The sequence below is a fragment of the Panthera onca genome, chromosome B4, assembly GCF_046562875.1.
Source record: "Panthera onca isolate mPanOnc1 chromosome B4, mPanOnc1 haplotype 2, whole genome shotgun sequence".
NCBI lineage: Eukaryota > Metazoa > Chordata > Mammalia > Carnivora > Felidae > Panthera > Panthera onca.
Genome location: NC_138345.1, coordinates 141,228,942 through 141,252,803, shown reverse-complemented (window position 1 = coordinate 141,252,803; position 23,862 = coordinate 141,228,942). Strand labels below are relative to the sequence as shown.

General features: G+C 50.0%; 1 protein-coding gene across 7 annotated transcripts in view; it reads right to left on the bottom strand.

Annotated features, from left to right (window-relative positions):
- The window catches only part of PPP6R2 (protein phosphatase 6 regulatory subunit 2), an 80,575-nt gene that overhangs the window by 7,308 nt on the left and 49,405 nt on the right, over positions 1 to 23,862 (bottom strand). For 6 of the 7 annotated variants that reach the window (XM_078449235.2, XM_078449237.1, XM_078449238.2 and 3 more), the window contains exons 4-13: positions 22,611 to 22,797; positions 13,663 to 13,800; positions 12,225 to 12,290; positions 10,512 to 10,624; positions 10,011 to 10,124; positions 7,990 to 8,116; positions 6,848 to 7,000; positions 4,009 to 4,212; positions 2,798 to 2,862; positions 1,017 to 1,132 (exon numbers count right to left, since the gene is read on the bottom strand). In XM_078449235.2, coding sequence (XP_078305361.1) covers positions 1,017 to 1,132; positions 2,798 to 2,862; positions 4,009 to 4,212; positions 6,848 to 7,000; positions 7,990 to 8,116; positions 10,011 to 10,124; positions 10,512 to 10,624; positions 12,225 to 12,290; positions 13,663 to 13,800; positions 22,611 to 22,797 — 1,283 coding nt within the window. Of the gene's footprint in view, positions 1 to 1,016; positions 1,133 to 2,797; positions 2,863 to 4,008; positions 4,213 to 6,847; positions 7,001 to 7,989; positions 8,117 to 10,010; positions 10,125 to 10,511; positions 10,625 to 12,224; positions 12,291 to 13,662; positions 13,801 to 22,610; positions 22,821 to 23,862 lie in introns of all 7 variants that reach the window. The other variant, XM_060656025.3, reaches the window with a different exon arrangement.

Below are 23,862 nucleotides of genomic sequence, written 5' to 3'. Positions count from 1 at the left end.
AAAGCTGCCTGAGTTCAGAGACAAGCTGGACTGTGGAGCGGGAGGGCAGTGTTCGGGCAGGACTCGGGTGGTCCCTGAGCAGCAGACACAGGGGAGAACTTGTTGACACCTGAGCTGCTGAGTGCAGGCACCTGACAGGGCTGCTGGGCACAAGGATGCCCTCCACAGAGGTCTGTTCAACAGAACTGACACCTGGGACCCAGGCCCACCCTGAGAGAAGATCCCATGTGGGAAAGCAAGCAGACTGTCCTGTACCAATGCAGTTACCGCCTGCTGAGGGGGGCCAGAGGGCAGGAGACGAGCAGGAGACGGGGGCAGGGGGCTGAGGGCAGAGGCAGGGGGGCAAGAGGCAGGGAGCAGAGTGCAGAGGCAGGGGGCAAGGGGCAGAGGCAGGGGGTAGGAAGCCGGAGGGCAGAGGCAGGGGGCTGAGGGCAGAGGCAGGGGGAAGGAGGCAGAGGGCAGGGGCAGGTGGCAGAGGCAGGGGGCAGAGGATGGGGGCAGAGGGCAGGGAAAGGGGGCAGAAGCAGGGGGCAGGAGAGAGGGGGCAGAGGCAGGGGACGGAGGCAGGAGGCAGAGGGCAGAGGGCAGAGGCAGGGGGGGAGGCAGAGGGCAAGGGGCAGAGGGCAGGAGGCAGGGTGCAGGAGGCAGAAGGCATAGGCAGAGGGCAGGGGGCAAAGAGCAGAGGCAGGGGGTAGAGGGCAGGAGGCAGAGAGCAAAAGCAGGGGGCAGGAGGCAGAGAGCAGAGGCAGGGGGCGGAGGCAGAGGGCAAGGGGCAGAGGGCAGGAGGCAGAAGGCATAGGCGGGGGCAGAGAGCAGAGAGCAGAGGGCAGGAGACAGATGGCAGAGGCAGGAGGCAGGGGACAGAGAGCAGAAGCAGGGGGCAGGAGGCAGTGGAAGGGGGCAGGGGACAGAGGCAGGAGATGCGGCAGAGGCAGGGGGCTGAGGGAAGGGGCAGGGGACAGACCCAGAACGGGGCTCCTGCTGCCAGGAGGGCAACAAGGGCAGGACGGGCTCACCTCGGATGACTTCGCTGATGTGGGTCTGCATGGGGCCCCTCTCCAGGTTCTGTACCACCGCATTGGCAATCCGGGTAAGGTGGCCCATGTTGCCTCTCCTCATGCCACCCGCTGCCCTGAAAGTGAAGGGCAGCATCAGGGGACCACTAGGTTTTCTTCACTGTGTCCATCAGGGCCCTGGCCTCGCCCCTGCTCCCAGCCCTCCCTGTCCCCCCCACTCCCCTCACCCCACGAATCCCACCTGCAGGACACTTATTTTTCCAGAGCACCTGCTACAGGCCAGCCAATCACTCCAATCTCACTACAAGGAGTGCTAATGAGGCAGACACCGCTCCTACCCCCAACGTAGAGACCAGAAACCGAGGCAGCCATGGGGCCTGCATACCAGCAGGGCCTGGTGGGCCTCTGCCCACCCCGCAGGGCTGGTCCGATGCTGCGCCCCTCAGCCCACATGCAGACACCTCTGCCCTGTCCTGGCTCCCAGAGGCCCTTCCAGCTCCACCCAGAGCCGGCTGACCCGAAGGAACACCCAGTGGGGCAGAAGAGGTTCAGAGACCCCAGTACAGTGCATTCCTGCCACGGGTGCTGACCAGCGGTGGGTGGCAGGGGAGGGCAAGGGGAGTCAAGAACGGACACGGGACTGGGACCCAGAGCCAGGCAGGGGCTGCTCCACATGGGCAGTGGCTGGGAGCTGGCCTGTCGCTGCCTGGCTCCCCGGGTCTGCAAACTGCCTCCTTTGCTGAGTTCTACACACTCTAAGGCCTGAGTCCCGGCTTCCGTCCACCTTCCCACCCCACGCTGCCAAGCACACACAGCTTCACGTTCAACCTCTCCTCCGTCACATGCGTGACCCAACACAAGGGCAAATCTTTAAAGCCCCTTGTGCTAGGAAGGCGTTAAATGCTCAGAGGGGACAAAGTCACTTTCGACCGTGTTCTCTGTCCTAAAAGCCTGACGGTGCCCAGAAGAGGAAGCAAAGGTGGGCTCCTGAGTCAGTGAGCCCAGCCTGGCAGAGGAAGGGGTCAGGAGGGAGCCTGGAGGGACAGGCCCGCGGGGAGGCCTGTGTGCAGCCTGCTGTGAGTCCCAGCCTCTGTGGCATCGTGGGCCCCTCATTGAAAGGAGTGAGCCACCCACCGTGACAGGCACCGTGTGCACCAGTGCACAAGAGGGACAAGAGCAAGCTGCCCATGGGGCTTCAGTGGTATCACGTGGGCCAGACCCAAGGAAGGACAGATGACCCCGTCCCACATGTTGCACGTATTCTGCAGAGGACACAACCTGGTGGGGTAACAGCAGGATGCGAGCCATGAAGCGGGTGAGATCAGAGCCCCCCAGAAGCAGCAGTGGGCAGGGTGGAGCGACGGCAGGGTGTGGGCAGGGCTGTGGGCAGGGGCAGCCCACACAGGGACCTGGATGGTTGAGACTTAGGCAGTGGGAAGACCATCTGTGTGTTTCAAAAAGATCCCAGCTGCTCAGGGCGCGAGAGGCCGGTGGGGCAGGAGAGAAAGCAGGAAGTAGCCCAGATGCACTGCTGAGGGTTCAGGGCTTAGCAGGAGAAGCAGCTGGTGGCGGGGATGGGGAGATGGGAGGACTGAGGACACACTGTGAGTGGAAGGCTGGGGTCCCTGCTGACAGGCCGGGTGGGGCAAGGAGAAGAGTGGCTCTGCCTGTCTCTCCTGGGCACCCTAGGCCTGCCCCTCCCTGGCCAGCACTTCCAGGTTCCCCACCGGAGCCGCACACCAGCCCCTGGGGTACCCCCTACAGCTCCCGTGGGTCCTTACTGTGCGTGATCATTGGCTTCCCAGGCCTCCAGGATCCGCTGGACCAGGCAGCACTTCTGGAACAGCTAAGGGGACAGGTGACCCCAGTCAGGGTCTGCAGGGCTGCACACTGCCCTCTCTACCCGACCCTGGACCGTGTGGGTTAGGCTGGCAGCAAGCAGGCACATCAGCGCAACGTCCCCAATGCCTCCCTACAGTCCAAACAGGAGCAAAGGTGCTGCCCGGGCCCCATAGGGCCACCCAGCTCCGCTCCTTCCCCTTGGCCGCCTCCCACCTTCTCTGTCCAGAAGCAAGGACTGGGCCCAAGTGCCTCCTCTGGCCTCTGGGCCTGGACGCCATTTCCTGTGCCTCTGCATGTGTTCTTGGACCCACCTCACACCCCACTCCATACAGGGCCTCCTCATCTGGGTGAGGGTCCCCCACTCACTGGTGTCAAGGCACCTGCCCCCAGCTGTGTACCCCCTGGGCTGCTGTCCAGCTCAGGCCTGCACGACGCAGGCCTCTCTGGTCAGACACTTGTGTCCCTCCTGTCTGAGCCTCACAGCCAGCCTGAGGGTCAGAATCGTCCCCCAACCCCACCCCCGCAGCCCCCAGCCTCCCCAGGGAAGCACGAACCAGTGGGCTCCCCGACTCGAGAAGAAGTGACCGTGCCCACCTCCTCATGGCACCCACCCACCCACACGCCTGATTCCTCTCCTCCTCAACAAACACTTGTTAACATCGCTCTGGTCAGCTGTTTAGGGCAGAGGCGACACAGACACGGACACCAGGCAAGAGCTATGGGCAGTCCCAGAGGGGAGACTCCCGTGAGACACTCATGGGCCAGCATGGAAGTGCCAAGAAAAAGGCAAGACTTTCCTTTCACAGGGTCCACAACCCCAGAATGTTTTCCCCTGAGACTTCGACACATTCTCTTTCCTGCACACTTTCCTTCACGGCCTTGTCATGACGGCAGCAGACCCCGGGGCTGCATCCAGATGCTCTGGCCCCCTCTGGTGAGCGTGGCCCACCGCAGGGCCCGGCCCTCGGCTCCCTGGCAAACAGGGACACTTTCTCCATGACTCTTTGTCTCACAGTGGAGGGAGGGCAGCGCACCCACGTCACGGGAGGCTTAGGGGGCAGCCACAGTGCGGATATCCACACAGGGCGGGGCTCAGCTCGCAGCGACAGGAAGGGCGCACAGCAACACACAGGACGCTGGCTGGACTTACGTGGGTCACCATTGTGTTCTCAGGGCGGCTGGCAGCAGGCGGGGGGGCCTCTGGGTCCCCGCTTCCGGGCAGAAGCTCCGCCCTGCCCTCCAGTCCACTGGCTTCTGCCCGGTCCTCGCGGGCAGCATGGGAGAGAATAGCGGCTATGCATAGTTCCACTTGGAAGTGCAGGAAGTTATTCCAGGTGTACTTAAAAAACAGGTCCTGAGTAAACAGAGGACAGAGGAAAGTCCTTGGACGGGTTTTCTCCCGGCAGCAGGACCACGGAGGCGAGGGGATCGCTGTCGTGGTAGTGCACCGTTCCCACACGCTGTCCCCTGACCACGTGGGTGGCCAGGCAGGTGCTGACGGTACCTCCTTGAGATGGTCTCTCTGTTTGGAACCTTGACAAAGGGCCACCCGCCCTTCTGTCTCATCAATCTCTGCTCTCATCTGAACAAACCCTGTGCTGGGCTTATCTTTTTGTCCTTAACTTAGAAGTTTAACTCATTACTTTTTAGCCTTTTTTCTTTCCCAAGCGTACTTTTCCTGTGGTATCCACTTCAAGTACGTGATACACATTTTGCTATGTAAGTGTTTATTATTCTGCCTTTACGATTTTGTCTTGACCCATGAGTTACTGGAAGTACATTAAATTCTCAAACACCCAGGGACTCTGTTCAGGAAGGGATGTGAAATCGAGAGGTGGACACTCCCCGAGGGAACCCAGTGAGGCCCAAACCCCAGCCAAGCCTAGAGGATGGCTGTGTCCTTCCCCTGGACCAGGGTGGGGACAGCAGTCTGCCTGTGACTCTCTGGTCCCGCAGGCCAGGGAGGAGGCACTGGCAAGGAGAGTGACAATGTGCCTGCCACACCGGTGAGGACGCTGCCGGTAAAATGGGGCAGCTACTACGGTAACCTACGGCCTCCTCAAACAGACGCGTAGAATTACTGTACGACCCGTCAATCCCACTTCTTGGTACACACTCAGAAGAGATACGGGCACACCCATGTTCACAGCAGCGTATTCAAAACAGCCCAAAACTGGAAGTAACCCAAGTGTCTATCAACTAATGGCTCTGGACAAACACAATGTGGTCACTTCACACAATGGAATATTATTCAGCTTCAAAAAGGACGGAAATCCTGCCACGTGCCACCACATGGATGAACCTTGAGGACACACTGCTGAGTGAAATAAGCCGGACACAAAAGGCTAAATCCTGCGTGGTTCCACTTCTGTAAGGTCCCTACAAGAGTCAGACTCAAAGAGACAGAAGGTATAGGGTGGCTGGGTGGCTCAGTTGGTTGTGTCCAACTTCAGCTCAGGTCATGATCTCATGGTTTGTGAGTTTGAGCCCCGTGTCGGGCTCTGTCCTGACAGCTCAAAACCTGGAACCTGCTTCGGATTCTGTGTCTCCTTCTCTCTCTGCCCCTCCCCCACTTGTGCTGTGTCTCTCTCTGTGTCTCTCAAAAATAAATAAATGTAAAAAATATTAAAAAAAAAAAAAAAAAAAAGAGAGACAGAAGGCAGATGGTGGTGGCTGGGGGAGGGGGAGGGGGAGGGGCAGGGGATAGACTGCTTACTGGTCAAAGTTTCTGTTTCAGAAGATGAGAAAGTTGCAGAAACAGAGAGTGGTAATGGTTATATAACATTGGGAATGTACTTAATTCTACTGAATTATACACTTACAAATTATAAAAATGATAAATTTTATGTTATATATATTTTACCACAATAAAATAAAAGCAAAAAAGGGGGGTGGGAGACACTTTTTTTGAAGAGAGGAAAAGGAAAGGAGGTCTTTCAAAAACGAAGCCCTGATCCGTATCTGGGATTTCAGCACAGCAATGCCCAGCTGACTCCCAAACCCTGTAAGAAACTGAGATATAGTCAGTACTTCAGGCCTAGTTCCAAGGCTGCCCCCTTCTGGGATGAGAATTTTTTTTTAATGTTTATTTTTGAGAGAGAGACAGAGACAGAGCAGGAGCAGGGGAGGGGCAGAGAGAGAGGGAGACACAGAATCCAAAGCAGGAAGGATCCAGGCTCTGAGCTGTCAGCACAGAGCTCAACACGGGGCTTGAACTCCGGACCGCGGGATCATGACCTGAGCCAAAGTCTGATGCTTGACTGAGCCTCCCAGGCGCCCCTGGGATAAGAATTTAAATTAGAAAAGATTTCAGTTCTCTGGGAGTAGAGGCCCTAAGGCAAGGCAGAAGGGAAGAGGGAGACCGAGACCCCATGTGTTCACGGCGCACACCCAGGGGGCGCCCTCCCCATCAGCACCCACCTTCCGTGGCGGAGCCTGCTGCCCACAGCCAGTGCTGCTCTGCTATCCCTGCCTGCCTGACCGTCTCCCGCAGGCACCAGAGAGGTATCTGCTGAAGAGAGGACCACTTCCCACTGGCCTGGGCAAGAGCTGCTAGGGTGGCCTTCTACTGTGAGTGACCAGGATTTGCTCTTTCAGGACGTTTTATGTTGGAGAGCTATAATAAAAATTCTGTCTTGGGGAGAAAACAGGAAGGGGATGGACTGTATTACCCCAGTCCCTCACAGTGGATTAGAAATCTGCCCTCTGCTTTCGGGGCAGTTCTCTGTAAGCCTACACCAAGGCCTATCCCACGGTCACTCGGTGTGCTTCACCAGCGACCTGTGCGGTCAACCCTGCGACAGGTCTGGGAAATGGTTTCTCTATACAGACTATGCTTGTTCCGGGCAGAACCTTGTCTGGATACTGAGGTCCAAATGCCTGCCCCTGACAGACCCCCGCCCAGTGCACCTGCCCTGTCTGCCCACCCCCCTGCTGACAGTGCAAGACACGCAGAGAGCCACCCAGGGCTGGCAGGAGCGCCCACTTACCAGCAGTAAGCCCATGGTGTTGAGCCGGCAGAGTTCCTGGTTGATGCTGGGCGTGTTCGTGTGCAGCAGTGCAGCCATGAGGCGGGCCCCGTGCAGACGGGCATTCCCCAAAGGCTCCTCCAGCACGCCAATGGTGGTCAGGATCGCTTTTTTCTACAAACACAAGAGCACCACCCAGTTAGAGACCTGCAACCAGCATGGATGGCCGCTACTGGCTTCTCTTAGCTCTGGTGCTAACTGCTCAAAGGGCCAGGCCACTACTCCGTGAAGCGGCTCAGCCTGGGGAGGCATACGATGTGTGTGCGGAGGTTGCTCAAGCCAGTGTTGCCTATGAGAGGAAATAAGGGGTCAGCAGGGTTAGGGACCCCACCACTCCCTTCAGGGCCTCACAAAACAGTAAGTAATGGTGGTCTACTGTCCCCAGAAGCCCAGGGCTCTCTGGTCCCAGCAAACCAAGCAAAGACATGTGCATGTCAGGTTATGAGACATGTCCAACATGGGGCCAGCTCTCTGGGGGACACCGTGTCAGGACACCGAGCTAACAGACACCCCATGAACATACTTGAAGGAGACAAGTAACAGTTGGCCTCATCAGATTGGATGCCAGGGTTCTCTGACCCCACACACATGCAGCGTAATGTTTCATTAATGAAATGTTCCAGAATCCCTACCTTCATAGTGCAACAGATCATAGTAGGTGCTACGAAGCACCAAGGAAAGGGAAAGGGGCCCTGACGGAGGAGAGGGGCTCCACAGTGAGCTCCATGGTGGCTAAGCGACTGAGCCCTTCTCCGTGTGACCCAAGTGCTGCCTGGAGCTATTGAGCTGAGCAAAGGCCTCCCCTGGCATTTTCCCTGACCATTGGCCAGGTACCCCTGACTTGGAGGCCAGACCTACAGTAAACTTGGGCTCTCAGACGGCCCCTATTTCAGAGTGCAAGAGTCATCTGGGGGGCTGCAAAATGTCCTCCCCACCCAGCCTTACCTCAGAGAAGAGACGGACATTCAGCAGATGAGGGTATGGAAACATGCCTCTGGGATCTGTCTGGTGGCTCTCAAGTTGGGATGTCTGGTGGTCTACTTGCAAATCATCCTGCCTATAATGCCTGCATAGGGACCTAACAGCTGTTCAGGGTCACCCACCTTTGGCGGGCTGAGTAGAAGCTGGTGGAAGTCCTTCAGTCGTGGCTCAATGCCGTGCAGTATGCTGCTGCTGACGGTACACAGCCCTTCCAGTCCCTGAGAAAAGGAGTCCACCAAGCCCTCTGTCCTGTGGATGAGGACAGCAGATGGAGACACAGGGCATACACCCCCGTCCTCTGTCACACCTCGCCCCCCAACTTCTCCACCTATTGGCTCAAGAGTGGTTTGGTGGCTGGTACAGAGAGAAGAGAAAAGCAACAGTGGCCTTTAGAAAACATTCCCAGGTGATGGCCAAGGACAGCCTCCTCACCCCCACGGGGCTGGTGGCATCTCACACGCACCGGACCTACCTCTGGCCCCCACCTCTGGTTTTGGAAAATTCACCATTGTTCCTACTCCTTGATTGAAAAACAGGAGACAGGACTCCACATCGTCCCTCCAGCTTTTTCAAACTAATTTCTCTGAGATTTTTATTTAAATGCTTTTTCCAGTTATAAAAGTAATACGTGACCATTATAGAAAAACATTTTAAATACAAAAAAAGAAAAAAAAAGAATCAGCTGGCTCATCTCTGTTTTTATGTCTCATTTCCATGCTGTCCCTTTACTGCAGGCAAGGTTGGGAGAGGCCTTGAGAAGAACCCCCACATCCTACAGAAAAGGCCCAGGCTTCCAGGATTCACAAAGATTGAAAGAAAAAAAAAAATCAGCATTCTTGGGGTACCTGGGTGGCTCAGTCAGTTAAGCGTCCAACTTGGGCTCAGGTCACAATTTCATGATTGGTGGCATCGAGCCCCAGATCAGGCTCTGCACTGACACTGCAGGGCCTGCTTGAGATTCTCTCTCTCCCTCTCTCTCTCTCTGCTCCTCCCTGAGCATGTATGTGCTTTCTCGCTCTCTCTCTCAAAATAAACATTAAAAAAATCAATATCCTGATTGTCTAACTAGAGAAAACAATGATAATGTTATAATTCTATTTTTAGGTAATAAACTAATAGATCTGTATTGGATCCCAGAGAAAGAGAGCCAAAAACTGCTACTAATACCATACCAAGATTAACTCAATTTCTTGTCATTTCTTATTCTTTGGTTGTTGTTGTTTTTTTAAATTTTTTAAAATGTTTATTTTTGAGAGAGACAGAGCACGAGCAGGGGAGGGGCAGAGAGAGAGGGAGACAGAATCCCAAGCAGGATCCAGGCTCTGAGCTGTCAGCACAGAGCCCAACGTCAGCGCGGAGCCCAATGCAGGGCTTGAACTCACAGACCGCGAGATCATGACCTGAGCCAAAGTCAGACGCTTAACCAACTGAGCCACCCAGGTGCCCTTTTTTATTGTTATTATTTTTTAAATAGGCTTCATGCCTAGGATGGAGCCCAATGCGGGGCTTAATCTCATGACCCAGAGATCAAGACCCCGAGATCAAGACCCTGAGCTGAGATCAAGAGTTGGATACTTAACTGACTGAGCCACCCAGGTGTCCCTATTGCTTTTTTTTTTTTTTTTTTTTTAATTTTTAAAGTGCAGTTTATCAGTGCTGGGAGCTTCAATGAAGTCCCCTCCAGAAGAAATAAGAGAACTAGTCACCCTGGGAGACAGGCCACTACCACACCACATGACGGGACAGAACAGATCAGACACACACACACACACACACACACACACACACCTCGCAGCCCACACCCCCACACATTGGCATGTACATACAAAAACCACTCACACAAACACACACACACACACACACACACACACACACCACACCACATTTACACACATCACACACTGGGACAGTCTATGGGGAAACCCACTGTTCATACCTATTCCACAGACACATCTATAAACACCTTGTAAGCTGGCGACATTGGGTACCTTCGGCCTGAGGCAGGAACATGACTGACGCCAAAGGTCAAGGAGCTGTAAGTTTATCTTTTCAAGAAAGAGAGTCTACCCATCATTAACAATTAGTTAAAAACCCACACACCCAGACCACTCATCATATTCAAGCTCTCATGCGAGACACTCACCCAGCCCGCCTTGTTTCCAGCAAGGTAAGTAACACCTGAGTCCCACTAACGAGGCAGCTCTCAGTCTGGTCTCCATCAAACATGTTCTTCAGAAGCTGCTCCACACAGTCCTGCCTGTCAGACACACACAGAGGTCACTGCTGCTGGAGCAGACACACAGGCCAGCGTCCAAAGGACCGCCTCTCCTCTCTATAAACGAGCAACACCCTAAAACTCGAGCGGCTTCGCTTGGGCTTCAGGCTGGGCACCCAGGGTTCTCACGACGCTCCTGCCCCTGCTGGCCTAGAGTCACTACACATGCCAGGGGTCCCCTGGAGACCCCTCCTCCCATGAGAAACAGGCTCATCAGGTTAACTAGATGGGAGTACTTCACAGCCAGCTCATCAGAATCTGGGCATCTGCAGTATCTGCCTGTGCTCCGGGCGGGGCTTGGAGGCCTCCTCATGCTCAGAAAGACCCCACCCCACCCAGCCAGGCACCCGCAATGCAGCCAGCACTCACGACTCCAGCACTGTGAGGAGGGGGTCTGGCTCCGGGGCCTCCTGCAGCTGACTGGCCTGCTCTCTGCCCAGCCTGATGATGTCACAGAGAGTCTGAGAGGCGTTGGACTGTCTCTGGAAGGAAAAGGAGACACAGCACTCCCCTCAGGGCTGGGGAGAGAGGCCAGTAGAGCCGTCCCACTGCTCAGTTCTCGGAAGAACACACTGGACTCTCTAAACAAGTCCATTTCAGAGAAGCCTGGTTGGCCTTTCTGAATGTCAGGATGCAATCCGGTCAGACCTTTCAGCTGTACTGAACTAACCCAGACTCCAGATAGGGCTCTCGAGGGTCAGATACACCACAGAGACATTGCTCTATCCCTGGAACCATTCTGAGATATGCTGCATATGTGACCACGTTACTGCCACTGTATTTTAAATTAGTATTTAAAATATTAAGTATTAAACTGTAGCTGGTAACACTCAGAATGAGTCCTATGAGCTAATGGAAACAGACAAGGTGCTACAGAAAACAGAGGCCTCAACTCTTCCAGGGAACCATTAATCCTTAACTAGTGAAAATCTGGACTCAGTGCACTCGCAACAACATGGGGTGTTTAGTGGTGCAGATAAACTAACTAGAGGGAAACTCAGCCCCCTGGCTCCATGCCGGGAGCATCAGAACGTGCAGCCGTGACCTGTACACTGTGGGAACTCTGGGCTACAGAAAGTGTTTGCATGACTACTTTAGGGAGAAATGAAAGCAGTCAGGTGGTCCCTGTGGCCTCACCCCTGCGTCTGGGCCAGGAACAGGCCAGTCGGCCTGTGGTGCTCACACTGGTGGAGGGGCACCCGCCCTCCTCAGTATGGAGCATAGGCACCCTCACCCGGCTGTGTGATGGCCCCGTGGGCGGAGAGGAACAGAGAACAGTGTGGCCAGGCCACAGCACAGGCTCAGACACAGGTCGGCACCACTGTTCTCAAATTGCTGAGGGCAGTGTGTCTGTTTACTTTTGTCATGCACGGAAAAAATACACCCCAAATTCTTCAACAGTGATCACTGCATGGAGCAGGCAGGGGGCCAAGAGGAAGCCCCACTGCCACCCTACATGCTTCCACACTGGCAGTGGGAGCCTCCCTCCCAGAGGCTTTACGCCCTCGTAAACCCCACCTCCTCAGCCACTCACTTCTAGAGAGCAGAGTACAGCCACAGTGCGGACTGTCCCTTCTAAGACTGCAGAAGAAGAACTTCCGTCTTGCTCACTCCAAGGGAGGCCAGCAGCACGTTGTGAGCTGCCCCGTGGACAGGTCCACGGCCCTCAAGGAGCGGAGTCCTGTTGAGCCACTGGTGACCCTGGAGGCAGGGCCTCCCCCAGCTGAGTCCTGAGATGACCACAGTCTTGTAAGAGACCCCGGGCAGAGGACCCACTAAGCCGTGTCCAGGTCCCTGACTCATAGAAAGAGAAATTTAAAAAATACTTGTTCTTATAAACAACTAAGTTTTGGGATAATTTGTTACTCAGCCAGAGATGCGATCACTAATACAATTCTGGTCAAATTGTTTTTTATAATATGTATGTATTACTTTTTTTAGTAAAAAGACAGAGTCTGCAAGTCTGTGCTTGATTGAAGGAAGAAAAGTATGTGACTCTTGCCCTCGGCGGCAGAGAGCGTTCTTTAGTAGCCCCGAGTGAGGGGCTCTGCGGAAGGTGGGCTCTGTGGGAGCCATACTCACATCTTCATCCTGGCTTGGGTGGATCAGCTCCACCAGCCTCTGGATGATCTTCTCTTCATTAAGCCACTGAAAGGGAAAAAGAGGCCTGCCAATGACGCTGTTCACATCTAACTAAAGAGAAGGAAAGTCCCTCAGTGCAGAAGAAATCCACGTGCCAGGTTCCAGGCATAGAGATTCTCTGTCCAACGTATGTGTCCACCCAGACCCAGAAAGAACAAGTGGTGACCAAATTCTGGAGAGACCTGAACTCCACAAAGAAGGGACCAGTGGTCCAGACGCCTAAACATACTGTCCTCAGGGTGTCTCGGAAGACAGAATGAGCTGGAGCCCAGAGCCACCCAGGCACCAACAGGGCTGCCCCGGTGCACAGCCTGGCTGCACATGGACGCTCTGCTCTCTGCTGTGTCAGGGCCTTTCCAAGATCGGGAGAAGCAAAGAGGTCTGGTGACGGTGCCTGAATGCTGTGAGGACTACAATGCCCAACACTATTTGAGGCCCAAAGGTGGTGGGGACCCAGGGAAGACCAGTGAGTTTCCTTATCCAAAACTGGGAGATCTGCCCCCGCGGTTGCTAACATGAAGTTAATGTGGGCTTTCCGCCATTAACAACAGCTGACATTCATGCTGTGTCTCACTGCCTAACGTTAGCTATTTATGACTGACTCTTCGTGGGAGGCTGCTCCATAACGAACCTAAACATGAGAACGGCTACCCTGAGGACAACTGTTACTGGGTCCCAGGAGCTGGAAAATGAGCAAGAAGGCCCAGGCCTTTACTTTAAATTCCATCACAGACAAAACCTGCCAAACAACAGTGAACAGTTTATCCCGCACTCGTTTCCTGGCTCCTCTGAGACTCCTCCTCTTTTCTGGGAAAGCCCTCAGGGAGTTATGAGCAGCTCATCAGGCTGCGAGCCTGTCAGGACAGACACGTGCACAGACTCCAGGTCAAAACACAGGCCTGCTCAGGTCTCTGTGATTTCTCTGCAAAGAATCCTTGTCAGCTGGTGCCTTCTTCATAGGTAGGTGCCAGATAATACAGCCGGGACCTGACAGAGCCCCTGCTCTGAGGCCATGGGGACACTAGGGTCTGGGGGTTGGTGAGGAAAGTCGTTTTCTTCCTTTCACAGAGAAGGAGCCCAGAGAGTGTCAGGAGGAAAAGGAACACTCTGCTCTTTGTTTCTCAACAGACTGAGGCAGTACAGCAGAAAAGGTACAGACTGCAGACCCAGCCGCAAAATACAAGCCCTGCCAAGAACCCATGATGGCCCCACAGGGAGAAAATCACGGCGGGTGGAAGGCTGGAGGTACCGGCCCTCCAGTGGTCTCTGAGCGCCTTCACCCAACTCTGGCCTCCCTGAGGCGGGCCCTCACCGTGCACTCGGCCTGCACTCAGCCGACAGGGAGAGGGCTCCAGAGAGGAGGGGCCCGCACACTCACATGCAGGACTTCCTGCCGGAGCCCGGCAGGCTCCACGCAGCTGACAAGGCGCAGCAGCAGGTCCATGAGGGCCGAGGTGCCGATGTGCTGCAACACCAGGCTGACGAACCTGTCCTTCTTCTTCAAGAACACAATCACCTGAAATCAAACACACTGTGCGTGATAAGCCTGACACCCATGAAATGCTTCCCCCAAGAACTCTCATGAGAAAGATTAATTTTCAATTACACTGAGCAGAAATTATGGAGACCCAGAAAAAGTTGTAAGACAGACCTTTCCAAGGACAGGCAGAGACCTGAACACAGGGAAGTCTATGTGGCAGTGGTGGGGGCCCATGAAGATCCCCAGCTAATGGAGAGCTGCACGGTTTGAGGCTTTATGCTCTGATGACACAAATATGCTCAGATAGCACAGCGGCCATTCAGTACTGCTCGTTCAGTACTGCCTCAAGTTCTCCCAGCAGGAATAACCAGTGTGAACAGACCGGAGCAGAGTAACATCGTCGCTGCAACCCCCAGACCTGGGACGCAACCCGACAGCACAGAGCACACGAGACAGCCAGTCACTGACAGGCCGCAGCCCGGGAGGGAAAGAGGACTAAGGTTCTACAAAGGAAAAGGCGGCGACGCATGGCCGGCTGGCGACCAGTGCCACCAGGATGTGGACAGCCGGGCATGGGGGTGGGCCGCAGGTGAGAGTGGAGATGGAGGTGGAGAAGCCTGGGTAGGTCCTTCTCAATCGCACGTCTACGAGCTCAGCTCAGCTCAGCCAGAGATTAAGTGCCTACAACATGCAGGTCACCGAGGTGGACCCAGGCTTCTAATGGAGATGGGGGGGCACAGAGAAGGCCCACCTCGCTGAAGGACCCCAGCCATACTCATGCTGAGATGCGAAGAAGAGGAGGGGGAAGAAGGAAAAGAGGAGAAGGGAAGGAGGCTCTGTAAGGAGAATGAGTACACACCCCTAGAGAAGGCGCCAAGAACAACATCAGGAATGAAACAAGGTGCATCAGGACAGAGCCCATGGGTCATCACCAGGATAGGGTTAGTAGAAACGATTTTGTGACAATTTATGTAAATTTAGAAAAAATGAAAAATTTCCTTGAAAAACACACTCATCTCAAACTGACAAAAAGGAATAGAAAATCTGAATAGTTCTAGGAGCATCAAAAGAAACAAAATCTATAATTAAAAGCCTCCTCATATAGAAAACTCCAAGCTCTAATGACTTTCTAGTAAATTCTACCCAGTATTTAAAGAAAAATAATTTCTAATCTTACATACACTCTTCCAGGAAACATAAAATGAGAGAATATGCCCCATATCATTATATAAGAACATAAAACTTTGATTCTAAACACCTGATAGAGGGAGCACCTGGGTGGCTCACTTGGTTAAGCGTCTGACTTTGGCTCAGGTCATGATCTCACGGTTCATGGGTTTAAGCCCTGCGTTGGGCTCTGTGCTGACAGCTCAGAGCCTGGAGCCTGCTTCAGATTCTGTGTCTCCCTCTCTCTCTGCCCCTCCCCTGTTCACGCTCTGTCTCTCTCAGTCTCTCAAAAATAAATGTTAAAAAAAATCTAAACACCTGATAAGGACATTGTAAGATAGGCAAATTATAAGCCAATCTCACTGATGATCACAGATGCAAAACTTCAACACATGAAAGAAAGCATAATGTACCACAACCAAATGGGTGAGGTAATACCATGAAACCAATGCTAGCTTAACATTAGAAAACCAATGGGCAGGATTTATGAATTAACAGAATAGAGAAGAAAAATCATATGATCAACTCAATAAAGACATCTGATAAGTTTCAACAACCATTAATGTTATAAAAAGACTAGGAATAAAGAAAATTCCCTTAACTCTGATTAAAACAAAAAAAATCTATAAAAAACTCATAATATACTTCATACTTAACTATGAAATGTTGAAAGCTTTCCTTCTGATGTAATAAAACAAGGAGACCCACTATCACCAGTTTGATTCAACACTGTACTAAAGGTTCTAGCCAATGCAATAAGGCAAGAAAAAGAGATAAAAGGTATAAGAATTGTAAACGACAAAATAAAACTGTCATCAATCAGAGATGACATGATCCTGTACATGGATAAAACAAAATGACAGATAAGTTATTAGAATAGCAGCTTTACTGATAATCACCAAAAACTGGAATCAGCCTCGCTGTACTTGAACGTGTGACTGGAGAAACACGTGGTCCACCTGCCCCACAGAACACTGCTTGGCAATAACAAGGAATGTACTATGGAAACACACAACGACCTGGATGAATCTATAGTGAATTATGCTGGAAAAAACTAGTCCCCAAAGACTACATATTGTATGCTTTAATTTAAATAACATTTTGAAATAACACAATTTTAGAAATGGAAACAGATTAGTGCCAGAGGCTAGGGATAAGTGAAGGGGTAGAGGTGAAGGAAGATGGAAGTAGCTATAAAAGGGCAACATGAAGGATCCTTGTGGTTTTGAAAGTGTTCAGTATCCTGACTTTGATAATGGATAAGTAAACCTATATAGGTGATAAACAGTACCAAACTTAATACACACAGACACACACACACACACAGCTATAAGCAAAAGTGAACAAATCTGAATAAGATCAGTGGACTGTATGAATGTCAATATCCTGCCAGTAATGTTCTACTACTGTTTTGCAAAATGTCACCATTGACAAAACTGGGCAAAGTATACAAAGCACCTCTTCAAATTACCTTATACAACTGCCAAGTGAATCCACAATTACCTTAGTAAAACATTTTGATAAAAAAGATATTATTTAGAATAATATGAAAATATCAACTACCTAAGAATAAACCTGATGAAACATGTGTAAGACCACTACACAGAGAATTATAACATGTTACCAAGAGAAATCAAATAAGCCCTAACTACTCAGCTTTGTCACTGTAGCACGAAAACAGCCATAGACAATATGTAAGAATGGATGTGTTTCAGTCAAATTTCATTTCAAAAATAGGTGGCAGGTTGGATTTGGCCTGTGGGCCATAATTTGCCAACCCCAATCTAGAGCCAATGTAAGCCTAATAAAAATTTTGGTAGGTTTTCTTGGGAGAGGAGGGCTGGGGAGAATGTGGAAACTGACCCTCAGTCCAAAAGCTGTTCATTCTAGGGGCACCTGGATGGCTCAGCTGGTTAAACATCTAACTCTTGATTTTGGCTCAAGTCATGATCTCACGGTTTGTGAGTTTAACAGTATAGCCTGCTTGAGATTCTCTCTCTCCTTCTTTCTCTGCCCCTCTCCCATTCACACTCTTGCTCTCTCAAAATAAATAGACTTTTTTTTTTAAAGTTGTTCATTCTAAAATAATGCAAAAGGCAAAGATTAGTAAAAAGAAATACTGAAGAAAAACAAAGTGAGAGGACTAATTATCAAATACCAAGACTTATAAAACTACGGGAATTAGGACAGTATTGCATCAGTGCAATTACAAATAGGACAACAGAGCAAAGTCCAGAAACAGACACACAATATGTGAGCCCCTGACTTATGATGGGGGGGGAGGGGGCATTATTGTAAAGCAACTGAGAGAGAAGGGCCTTACCAATAAATGCTGCTGAGCTAACTGGACATCCGTATTTAAAAACCAAAAACAAAAAAAACCTTCAACTGTACATCATTTACAAGAATCAATTTCAGGGTGCTTGGGTGGCTCGGTCAGTTAAGCACCCAACTCTTGACTTCTGCTCAGGTCGTGATTTCACAGCTGTGAGATCAAGCCCTGTGCTGGGCTCAGTGCGGAGCCTGCTTGGGATTCTCTCTCTCTCTGTATCTTTGCCCCTCCCCATCTTGTGCTCTCTTTCTCAAAATAAATAAACTTTAAAAAAAAAAAAAAAAGAATCAGTTTAGTAAATTATAGATAGAAATGTGAAAGGTAAAACAATAAAACTTCTAAAAAAAAATACAGAAGATTTTTGTGACTGTGGTAGAGAGGTTTCTTAACAACAAAAAAACCCACCAACCATAAATTAAAAAAAAAAAAAAAAAAAAAAGCCGAACAACATAAAAATCTGAACCTTTGCTCATTAAAATACCACTAATAGGGGCGCCTGGGTGGCGCAGTCGGTTAAGCGTCCGACTTCAGCCAGGTCACGATCTCGCGGTCCGTGAGTTCGAGCCCCGCGTCAGGCTCTGGGCTGATGGCTCGGAGCCTGGAGCCTGTTTCCGATTCTGTGTCTCCCTCTCTCTCTGCCCCTCCCCCGTTCATGCTCTGTCTCTCTCTGTCCCAAAAATAAATAAAAAACGTTGAAAAAATTAAAAAAAAAAAAAAAAAAAAATACCACTAATACTAAGGGGTGTGGGTGCAGCTAGCCAGAGTGAAAAAGATGCTTGCAACACAAAGTCAACAAAGGACTATATCCATGAAAACAGAACATTCCTGCAAATCAAAAAGAAGAGACAGCCTAACAGAAAATGGGCAAGAGACTTCCCAAAAGACAGTACCCAAATGGCCAATTAATATATGAAAAGGTATATATCCTTATTAGTCACCGGGGAGATCACAAATTAAGATCACAACACTATATTACATATACCCACCACAACAGCTAGAAGAAAAGAATGATAATATTCAGGGTTAGCGAGCAAAAGGAACTGGTAAACTCTGCTGGCTCAACCACTTTCATTCACTGTATCCATTCAAACCACATGCATGTCCTAGTTATGTGGTAACACCTAAAGGAATCACTAAAAATCTACACAGAGACACATGAGAAAACACTACAGGTAGATCAAAATGGAGTATTTAAAAAAAATTTTTTTAATGTTTATTTATTATTTAGAGAGAAAGACAGAGTGTGAAGTGGGGGAGGGGCAGAAAGAGAGGGAGACACAGAATCTGAAGAAGGCTCCAGGCTCTGAGCTGTCAGCACAGAGCCCAATGTGGGGCTCAAACCCATGAACCATGAGATTATGACCTGAGCCGAAGTTGGACACTTAACCAACTCAGCCACCCAGGCACCCCCCCAAAAATGGAATTTTAAAAATTTTTTTAAATTTAAACTTAAATGAAATTTTTTTAATTTTAATTTTTTTAATGGTCAAGTTAACACCCAGGGCAAGAAAAAGAAACGAAAAACAGAACAAACAGAAAAGTACAATAAAATGGCAGTCCTGACATATCGATAATTACATTAAATGTAAATGGCCTAAATATGACAATTAAAGATAGATCAGTAGAACAAATAAAAACACATAACTATGTATTGTTTATAAGAAATTCACTTCATTTTTTTTTTTTTTTTTTAAGTAGGCTCCATGCTGGGCGTGGAGCCCAAAGCAGGGCTTGAACTCATGACCCTGAGATTAAGTAAGACCTGAGGTGAGATCAACAGCTGGACCCTTAGACTGAGCCACCCAAGTGCCCCAAGAAATTCTTTTCAAATATAACAATTCACACACAAAAAAATGACAATTATCCCTCTTTATCCACAGGGGATACATTCCAAGACCCCCAATCGATGCCTGAAACCATGAATAGTACTGAACTCTATATGTACTGTTTCTTCCTATCCATACTTACTTATGAAACAGTTTATGAATTATGCACAATAAGAGATTAACAACAATAAAATAGAACAATTATAATAACGTACTATAATAAAAGTTATGTGAAAAGTTATGTGGTCTTTCTCTCTCAAAATATCTTATTGTGCTATACTGACCCTGCCTCCTGTAATGTGAGATGATAAACTGCTTATCTGATGAGATGCAGGGAGGTGAATGACCTGGGCACGTGATGTGGCATTAGGCTCCTACTGATCTTCTGATGCTATGTCAGGAGAAGGATCACCTATTTCTGGACCAGGCTGACTGCAGACAAGGTGGAACTACTACATGCAAATATTCATAGCAGCCTGATGTGTAATAGACAAAAAGTGTCAACAACTAACATGTCCTTCAAAAGATGAACAGTTAAACTGTGGTCCATCCACAATCTGGACTACTCCTCAGTAATAAAGAACTGTAAAGAGTCCTTATCCTGTAGAAACACAGATGGGAATATTTACATATAAAATAATAAAATATCTGCGATTTGCTTCAAAATAATCTGGAATGGGGGTTGGTAATGGGGGAACAGAAAAAATAAGATTGGTCAGAAACACACAACTGTTGAAGCTGTGTGAAAGAAACACCAGGGTTTGTAAACTATTTTCTCTTTAAATGTGTGACATAATCGGGGCACCTGGGTGGCTCAGTGAGTTAAGCATCCGACTTCAGCTCAGGTCATGATCTTGCGGTTCGTGGGTTCGAGCCCCGCGTTGGGTTCTTTGCTGACAGCTCAGAGCCTGGAGCCTGCTTCGGATTCTGTGTCTCCCTCTCTCTCTGCGATCCCCCACTCATACTCTCTCTCTCTCTCAAAACTAAATAAAACATTAAAAAAATATATTTAATATGTCTTACAGGAAAAGAACAGGAAAAGAGGAACATCAACTAAATAATCAACAGTGGTTGATCTAGAGTATTAGAGGAGACCGTTCATGTGTTTCTGTCTTGTTTAAATTCATAGAAACGTGCTACATGTTTGTCAATATAAGAAATACCTCTAAACAGTGCATTTCATATTCTTTTGATGCACTGAACAAGGGAAGAAGACAGAAATATTGTTAAGAAGCAGTAAAATTCAGCAAATATCTGAAAGTAGCAGAGGAATATTGTGAAGCTACAGACAATTATGAGCTGAGATGCAAGAGCCAGACTTGAAAGGTCTTTGGAATTTCTACCACTACCCGAGAGCCACCGTGACCCCCACTACCCATCAGTGACCCCCTCCACTACCGACAGCCAGCGACCACCCCTCAACTAGCCAACAGTCACAAGCCACAGTGACCACCCCCGACCACTACACGACAGCCACAGTGACCCCCGACTATCTGACAGCCAGTGACCCCCCCCCCCGCCACTACCCGATGGCCAGAGTGACTCCCTCACTATCCAATGGCCACAGGGACCCCGCCCCCACCACCACTGCCCAACGGACACAGGACACCCCTACCACTCCCTGCCTGACGGCCACAGTGCCCCCTGCCCTCAATCCTCGCAGCACTGTCACTAGTGTGAGGGACTCCCTGTCGCATCCTAGAACCACTGCCACTGCTAGTAGCCTCTCTCACTACCTGCATTACCGCCACTCTTCACTTATGCTCTGACTGGTTCAGAAAAAGATCTGAGGTGAGGTAGTCCTCTAAGATCCCTTGCAAAGCTAAGATTTAAGGTCCTGTGAAAGGTATGTTCCACTGAACACTTACAACATGCCAACAATTTCTTCCGGTGAATGATGGTATGCCCTGAAGGTCACACCTTCTCAGAATCCCAGACATACGCACAAAATTTGGGTCTGTTCCTTCACCAGATATTTGATGATACCGAACACTTATAGTTAATGTTTTTGGGACGTGATAATGCAATCTGCTCAGCAAAGTCTTGTCCCCTCCTAGAGATATGTTTAAAAGAATTTTTTAAAGTTCTTATATTTTATTTTTATTATGTTTTTAATGTTAATTTATTTTTGAAAGACAGAGATAAGACAGAGCATTTGTGGGAGAGGGGCAGAGAGCGAGACGGAGACACAGAATCCAAAACAGGCTCCAGGCTCCATGCTGTCAGCACAGAGCTCGACTCGGGGCTCAAAACCATGAACCGCGAGATCATGACCTGAGCCAAAGTCAGACGTTTAACCAACTGAGCCACCCGAGACGCCCCAGAAGTCCTTACATTTTAGAGATATATACCATAATATTTTTTAAAATACTTATTTTGAAAAAGAGAGAGAGAAAGAGAAAGTGGGGGAGGGGCAAAGAGAAAGGTGGGGGGGGAAAGAGAGAATCCCAAGCAGGCTCCATGGTCTCAGCACGGAGCTCGATGTGGGGCTCCATCTCACAACCATGAGATCATGACCTGAGGTGACATCAAGAGTCAGGCGTTTAGCCGACTGAACCACCCAGGCACCCCACCATAATATTTAGTTTTTAAAAAAATTTTTAAGGTTTAGAGAGACAGAGGCGAGAGAAAGAGAGACAGAGACAGAGAGAGAGAGAACGCGCACAAGCCACGGAGGAGCAGAGAGATAGGAAGAGAGAGAATCCCAAGCAGGCTCCACACTGTCAGTGCAGAGCCGGATGTGGGGCTCAAATTCACAAACCGTGAAATCATGACCTGAGATGAAACCAAGAGTTGGATGCTTAACCAACTGAGCCACCCAGGTGCCCCTATGCCATAATATTTATTAAAAATTATATGATATCCAGTATTTGTTTTGAAATAATCCACTGGGGATGGTAGGAAGGGATAAAAGGCGAATACTAACCAAAACTAACTGCTGAGGCTGGGGGCAGGCAGGACACCACCACACTGATGGCCCTGAAGCACAGGCAGCAGCAAGAACCCACTCTAAGAAGACCATGCTCCAGCTAATGAAACAAATGCACTCACTATTTTTACAGAAGCCTAATGCTAGAAGTTTTCTTTTATTTGCTTTGAAACAGTTAAGTGTCCTCGACACATGGATACCTGCCACTCACATAAACAGAGCAGCAGATCTTAGAAGGTGGGCGTCCTATGAACCTGTCACGATGCAGGTATATCCCTATTCCTCATGCCTGTGACCGGTCAGGACAAGACATGCCAGCGTGCTCTGGAGTCCTGTGCAGCTCTCAGGGATGGCGGGAAGAGCTGCTTATTCCAGAGCCAGGCTGCAGAAACATCCTCAGGAAGCCACTTTCCTCATCAAATTCCAACTCACACCAGCAGCCCACTGCTCCGCCTGTGTCCCACAGAACAGTCAGAAACACTGTTCTCCAAGCCCTAATGATACAGTTTGCACAGCGACAGCTGACAGAAAGAAATGTCAGCATCAGCTATGCCAGCCACCCCAAACCACACAAGCTTGACGGATTATTCACCTGTTCAGTCTTTCTTGCAATGAGGTTGCCAATGGTCTTGCTGAAAAAACTGGCGAGCAGAGGATTCAGAGGCGGCTCGTGGTCCAAGAAGTCGTAAAGAAGGTTCAGCAAAGTCTCATCCCCTCCTAGTCTGTCGTTGATCTGTGGCACGTCACACGTCAGCAGCTCACAGGCTGTGTTTGGATACCTAAGAGGGCACAATGCAAGCAACTGGAGGTGAAATTAGACTTCTCCAGCTCTCAGGAAGCTGCTTAAACGACCAGCCTCGTAGGAAGCAGGTCCATGGGTAAGACCAAAACACTCACAGGCCTTGGAACGAAGTAAAAACGTGAATATTCTGTGACCAACTGGCATTTTTTACTACAAGCTCAATGCTTTTAACATGCATTTTTCTTGCTCCTCATACCCTACACTCTGGCATCTCACAGTTTCTGACTCTACTGCACTCTCTAAATAACCCTTCTGAGTCTTCTGGCATCTCCTCTCTCAAAACCTCTGCCCTTACACCCACCTGCCAGGGCTCTCACCTCCTGTGACCACACAGTTAGCGACACCAAGTCCATCATGTGCACCCTCCCTCTGCATACCCTTCCTGTCCCAGCATACCAACAAACAGAACCAGCTTGTCTCTCGGCTAAAGAAATGCCACATCAGGGGTCCCTGGGTGGCTCCAGTCGGTTAAGTGTCTAACTCTCGATTTCGACTCAGGTCATGATCTCACAGTTGGTGGGATCAAACCCTGCGTCTCTCTGGGCTGACAGTGCACAGCCTGCTTGGGATTCTCTCTCTCCCTCTCTCTCTGTTCCCTCGCCCACTTGGGCATGCTCTCTTGCTCTCTCACGCGCTCTCTCTCAAAATAAATAAACTTTAAAAAAAAAAAAAAGAAATACCAATATTGATGTACCAATACCAAATGATGTACTATTCACTTGATAAAAATGACCAGATACAAAATAATCTTTATCCCATCACATGTAATACCGTGACATCACTCTGCTCCCTGACTTACCTGATAGACGCAGGTTCACTGCCACTGCCCTGCAATGGGCACAGCTACCCAACAACCTGCCACATCCAGGACACAGCCCACAACAGCAGGGCCAGTAACAGTGCCTAGAGCCATATCCAGAAACATCTGGGAACGCAAGGGATCGTCCCATAGAGCTGCCTGCCCTAGAGCACATCTGGCACAACCCAGGGCAAGCTCGGCAGCTTCAGGCACATCACCTAACCTCTCTGTGTCATTCTCATT